Source organism: Scomber japonicus, chromosome 1 (genome assembly GCF_027409825.1).
Source record: "Scomber japonicus isolate fScoJap1 chromosome 1, fScoJap1.pri, whole genome shotgun sequence".
In the NCBI taxonomy this organism is placed as follows: domain Eukaryota; kingdom Metazoa; phylum Chordata; class Actinopteri; order Scombriformes; family Scombridae; genus Scomber; species Scomber japonicus.
In genome coordinates this window covers 35,813,348-35,819,661 of record NC_070578.1, presented here as the reverse complement: position 1 = coordinate 35,819,661, position 6,314 = coordinate 35,813,348, and the positions used below count along the sequence as shown (strand labels likewise).

At 44.0% G+C, this 6,314-nt stretch overlaps 1 protein-coding gene across 1 annotated transcript in view; it reads right to left on the bottom strand.

The window, feature by feature from the left end:
• Nucleotides 1–3,091, bottom strand: part of adamtsl5 (ADAMTS like 5) — a 19,478-nt gene extending 16,387 nt beyond the window's left edge. The window contains exon 1 of the mRNA XM_053324173.1: nucleotides 3,037–3,091. Coding sequence (XP_053180148.1) covers nucleotides 3,037–3,091 — 55 coding nt within the window. The remainder of the gene's footprint in view (nucleotides 1–3,036) is intronic.
• Nucleotides 3,092–6,314: the final 3,223 nt, after the last annotated feature.

Genomic DNA, 6,314 nt, shown 5'->3' with positions numbered 1-6,314 from the left:
CTTCCTTCCTCCCTCTCTCCCTCTCTCTCCCTTCCTTCCTTCCTTCCTCCCTCCCTTGACTCGAGGGACAACAGGAGGGTTAAAAAAAAAACTAAGCTGGGCTGAACTAAATTCCCACTTGCCTCTCTCTCTCTCTCTCTCTCTCTCTTCCTCTCTCTCTCTCTCTCCTCTCTCTCTCTCTGTGTCTCTCTGTCTCTCTCTGTCTCTCTCTCTCTCTCTCCTCAATCTCTCTCTCAATCTTTCTCTCCTCTCGTCATTCCCACTCTGTCGAGGTATGAGTGACACTCTGACCGGCGCTCTCTCTGGAGAAGTGAGCTCCATGCTGCGTGTTAGGACCAGAGTGCACTCATCAGTGTGGACTGCAGCCTTCAGTTAGCATTACAGCTCTGCTCAGCACACAGTCCAGAGCTGCTCCCACATCCCACATCCACAGCCTGTCCCCCCCTGCTCACCCTCTCACCCTTCTCTCCTGTTCTCACCGCACAGATTGGGACACTTGGAAATGAACTTGCATCCCTCGGGTCTTGCACAGCATATAGTACATAGACACATCTGTGGCGTGACGGTGCACACACACACACACACAGGGAGTTCATACCACAGCACTTGTATGTATGTTTACACACTGTATGTCTCTCTATGCATATATCTACTGTGTGTGTGTGTGTGTGTATGTGTGTGTGTGTGTGTGTGTGTGTGTGTGTGTGTGTGCATGCTAACAGTGCAGTGCGTGGTGTAAATAAGTAGATTTATAGGCTGTGGACCAAGGTCAGAGCAGGTGCAGGACCTGAAACAGGAAGCAGATGCTGCCTGCAGCTGGTGTAGAGGGCTGCAGGGTCTCAAATTGAGATCAGACTGCAGAACACATGTCTGGTTTGAGCACAGTGCATGTGTGTGTGTGTGTGTGTGAGTGTGTGCATGTGTGTGTGTGTGTGTGTGTGTCTGTGTTGATGCTCCTTCTCGACTGATTTCTTCACTTTTTTTTAATTTCTAAGTGTTGATTTGGGAGTTTTTCCAATCAAGACAGAAACTGATTATTTCCATTTTCTTTCCAATAATTGGAGCATCCTGTTTTTCCGTACTGAGATTCTGTCATTTGTCTGTCCTCTGTTACCCTTCCTGACGTTTCTTCCATTTTTTAAAAGGTATTTTGTGGGAGTTTTTTCCTCATCTAAATCAAAGGCTCTAAGAATAAAGGATGCAGTATTTTTGTATCTCTGTACAGGTTGTAAAACTCCCCGAGGAAAGTTTATGATTTGTGATATTGGGTTTTACAGAAATAGTCAGAAATGTTCTACACGAGTTGCCAGAGCCCCAAGATGATATCTCCAAATAGTTTATGTTGCCCGGACACAACAATCCAAAATCTTTTATGTTGTTAGACTTAAGAGTTTACAGCCATGCTAGAACCTCTGTGAGATTGTATTAATAATAAGTTGCTGTCATACTGAAGTCATTATAAGTGGTTATAAGTATTTGGTTGGGAGACTGTGAGTTTTCTGACAGCTCTGATATTTTCCGACTGACACTAAATAATAAGGAAGTGCCGGAAAGGGAAGCAACGTGGAAGCCTCACATCCGCCAAAGTCTGTTACTCAACGTCATTTACCCCAAATTTAATGGAGATAATGTTTTAAACCCTCAGACGACCGACTCAGTTATCATACAGGATGACGTGTGATCGCATCCCATCCGACATAGCATGAACGAGGCTTTAGGTACAGCAGTATCCTAACATGCTAAAATGCTAACATGCTCACCTGTGCCAATATTAGCAGGCAGGTTCACCAGTTTTGCAGGTTTTTAGTCATATACAAAAGGGATTGAATTCATCTTAAAGGGACCTTGAATGTCTGCAGCATATTTTGTGGTAATACATCCGATAGTTACTGAGATAATTCAGCTTGAAGTGGACGACGAGTGTGGCTAAAAAGCAGCAATCCTCACATATGAGAAGCTGAAATTGGCTTTTTTGTCTTGATGAATAACTTAATAAATTGATAATGGATCAAAATTGTTAGTTAGTTATTATTCTGTTGATTGAACTGATGCATTGACTCATTTAGCTTTAGCATTTGTCCGATAGCATAACGCAAACACGAGTAGATCAGCTGCTTCTAAACCAGCTCCAGTAAATAAATTAACCCTCAAAGTTGCAGACAGAAAAAAAAAAATCACTGACACCAAATTAATTTTGACAGTCTCAGAGTCACATTGACACAGATGTTGTTTCTAGTATGTGTTTTTTTTTTTTTGCAGGGCTGGGGTCGCTCCCTCGGTGGGGCCCTTGTGCACTCTGTTACCTTGTCACCAAGGATTCATTTCCTGTTGTGCACACACACAGATGCTCGGACTGTTTTTGTGTTTTTAAGGGGGGCTTAAGGGGCTGATTATAGGTTCCCCTTAGATTGTTGCTCTCTTGCCTGGGAACCTCCCTCCTTGATTGGTTTGCTCTGCAGAGCGGGAAATGAAGGCCCGGGTGAAAGAAAGCAACCACTGTAATCTATCTAGCAACAAGATTTGTCCACACACCATAAAACCAAGCGGCTCTTCCTCCGTGCTCTTTGCTTTGGCATTTTAAAGTTTACAGAGACATCGCTCCGACCCGTCCGCTCCTCTTCAGGCCCTTCGCTGCTGTGTTTTTCTCCAAAGTAAATGTTTGTGAGGAGGAGAAATGACAGGGAGAAGCAAATAAGAGAAGGAGTAAGAGAGTGAGTGTGTGTGAGTGTGTGTGTGTGTGTGTGTGTGTGTGTGTGTGTGTTTGTGTGTGTGTGTGTGTGTGTGTGTGTGTGTGTGTGTGTCCCCTCTTGAGGAGATTGAAGGGAGTCATTGCAGAAGATTTAAGATGACTGTACAGCAGAGACAAAACAAAAAGTAAAGGTTAAAATGTTGCCGGGGTGAAGTGGGAACGCTGTAAGAGAAATAAGTTTCAGCAGAGACGTCAAACTGTCGTGTGTGTGTGTTTGTGTGTGTGTGTGTGTGTGTGTGTGTGTGTGTGTGTGTGTGTGTGTCTGTGTGTGTGTGTGTGTGTCGTACAGAAGCCGGGCTGTGACTTCATCTTGGGTTCGAAGACGCTGGAAGACGCCTGCATGGTGTGCGGAGGACAAAACACCACCTGTCTGCACCACAAGAGTGTGTACCAGAGCAACGGTCTGGAGGGCAGGTAGGATACACACACACACACACACACACACACACACACACAATTACATATTATCTCCACGAGGAATCAATTGCAGCAGTTTCCGACCAGGCACTGTTTTCCCTCTTAAGCGTTATTAAGTCATTCAAGCTCAGTCAAGAGGTTATTGTTCTCTCTGATAAAGTGAACAGTAACCATGGTAACAAACACAAAAAAAAAAAAAAAGCAGTTGGCTCTCCTCCACGAAACAACACAGTCCTGTGAAATTACAGTTGTTAAGTTATCAAGAAGAACTCGGAGCTCTTCGGGCTACAAATGACGCTCTGGCTCGTCGCCACGGTAACATTTTGTACCTACGCTCGTACCTGCAGCACAGATGCTAACGTTTGGGCCTGAATGTGCGTTTTCAGCAGTTTTGTTTCCATCAGAAAGGAAGAAAAAGTAAAGAAGAGGTTTGGAAATGTGCAATATGATCTTTTTTTGTAGCTCTTTTTTTTTAATTGACCATTTTATCAACATTTTCATATGATTACATCATTTATGCTTTTACAGCTGCACATAGTCTTTATACATATTATATACAAGTATTTAGCAAGAAAGCAACATAAAGAAGATACAATGATATTAAAAAAATGTCAGACTGGGATTGAACCATTTTGGCAGCGATGGAAGTCACAGACGGGGAAGAAAATGAAATTAGCTTTCATCAAGATGGGAGAAAAATTTAATTTAGACCCTGTGTTGGCTTCTACTGAGAATTTAATCAAATTGTGAGATTTAAAACAGAAAGTAGCCGACACCTCTAGTGTGTCTTGGTTCTATGACGGGGGCTTGGGTTAGGGTTAGGGGATAGGGTTAGGGTCTGTGATGGGGGGCTTCTTCCTCCTCTCGGTTCTGTGATGGGGGGGCTTCCTCCTCTCGGCTCTGTGATGGGGGGCTTCCTCCTCCTCTCGGTTCTGTGATGGAGGGCTTCCTCCTCCTCTCGGCTCTGTGGCGGGGGGGGGGGGCTTCCTCCTCCTCTTGGCTCTATGACGGGGGGGCTTCTTCCTCCTCTCAGCCCTGTGTTGGGGGGGCTTCCTCCTCTCAGCTGTATGACGGGGGCTTCTTCCTCCTCTTGTATCTGTGATGGGGGGTTTCCTCCTCTTGGCTCTATGATCGGGGGGCTTCTTCCTCCTCTCGTATCTGTGATGGGGGGCTTCCTCCTCTTGGCTCTATGATCGGGGGGTTTCTTCCTCCTCTTGGCTCTATGACGGGGGGGCTTCTTCCTCCTCTCAGCCCTGTGATGGAGGGGCTTCCTCCTCTCGGCTCTGTGATGGGGGGCTTCCTCCTCTCAGCTGTATGACGGGGGTGCTTCTTCCTCCTCTCAGCCCTGTGTTGGGGGGGCTTCTTCCTCCTCTCTGCTCTGTGATGGAGGGGCTTCTTCCTCCTCTCGGCTCTGTGCTGGGGGGGCTTCCTCCTTCTCTCGGCTCTGTAATGGGGGGGCTTCCTCCTCTTGGCTCTGTGATGGGGGGCTTCTTCCTCCTCTCGGCTCTGTGCTGGGGGGGGGCTTCCTCCTCCTCTCGGCTCTGTGGCGGGAGCAGAGCTGACAGATGGAGCGTCTCAGATTGAGCAAGAAGAAAACAAGCTGATAATGGCCGCTTTGTTTGGGCGACTCAACGGCCTTGGGAGGTTTGTTCTCTCCTCCTGCAGCTGCGTTTCCCAACTAGAGAAGCAGATCTGATGGAGGGAGAAAAAAACCCACTCCTCCTCACAAGGTCAGACGGCCTTGTGCTCATCGCCGGCCGTCTGTGACTCTGACATATTGTCCTACGTCTTCACATAGCCGAGGCTCCGCAGACAAACCTCTTGCATAGTTTCTGTCTTGAATGGGTAAGCAGGAGCAACCCAAGTTAGCCGCTCTTCACAAGCTGTGATGAATACGGTTCATCCCGCGGCTGCTTTTCACTGCAGAACAGCAGGGGAACCATAGAGCTGTCCCAGAACCCCATCCCCCCCCTCCCTTTTTTTTTGTTTTGGCTCAGCAGTGAAATATCTCTCTCTAATGAATGGTTGTGATTTCATTCTCAACTCATTCATAAATTGTCTCTCTTTTGTGCTCGTAAAGCGATCCTGTAAACCATCAATCACAGCTAATCATTAACTGACATCGTAGGTACTGATTGTTTTATAACGACAGATTGAAGACAGGAGTACAGTACGAGACGCAGCCTGTCACCGCCTGTTTGATCTTTAAAAGAAACACACTTATCTGATTCCTCATGCAGATTATTTGGGAGTTACTGATTATTGATTTAGTGGGTTATTCAAACATTAACCCGCCATATAAAGAACACAGGAGAGCATGAACTGTAATAATGGAGCAGTAAAACATTACATTTGTACATTTTGTATTTTTGTTGGTTTTTATATAATTTGAAATGACATTTGCAGCATTTGTTTTAACCAAAAGTAAGACTGAATGCTCCTGAAAATGTCAAATGGTGTAACAACAGTAGAATGATAAATATTAAACATTTTATCCACCTACAGTGTATTTAAGTGGACTTATACTAATAATGACTGTAAATGTTTCCTGGTCTCCATGGTTACCCAGATTAAATGTAATATTTAGAACAATAGTATTCCATTAGCTTTATTTAATATAAAAGTTATAATGTAAGATCATGCCAAACTAGTTGATATGGTGTTTTATTGACTATTTACTGTTTTTAAGCAAGTTGAATTATTTGGTAAAAAGTTTTTATGGTTACACCACTTAGACATTTTTACCATAATCCTCTAATATATTCTCTCTAAATGGATTAAAAGCAGAAATTTGATGCTGGGTCCACCAAAAAAGGATGTGTGCAAGTTATTCATACGTTTATTTTCACATTTTAACACCTTTAAATTTAAACTAAACCACATGGACACACAAAAAAACATCATTGACCCAGATATATAATATATAGGACTCACATATTTGAGCCACACCCAACACATTACACACTGATAATTCACACGTACTTATGATAAGAATACTGATTATAGCCACTTTATGTTGAAAACCATGAACTACAATAGAGCATAAAATATGAGAGTGCAGTTTAAACTAATGATTAGCTTTAAAAGTATTAAAAGTACAAACAGTGCAAATGAAAGATTCAAATTTAAAGTGCTTTAACCTTCCTGT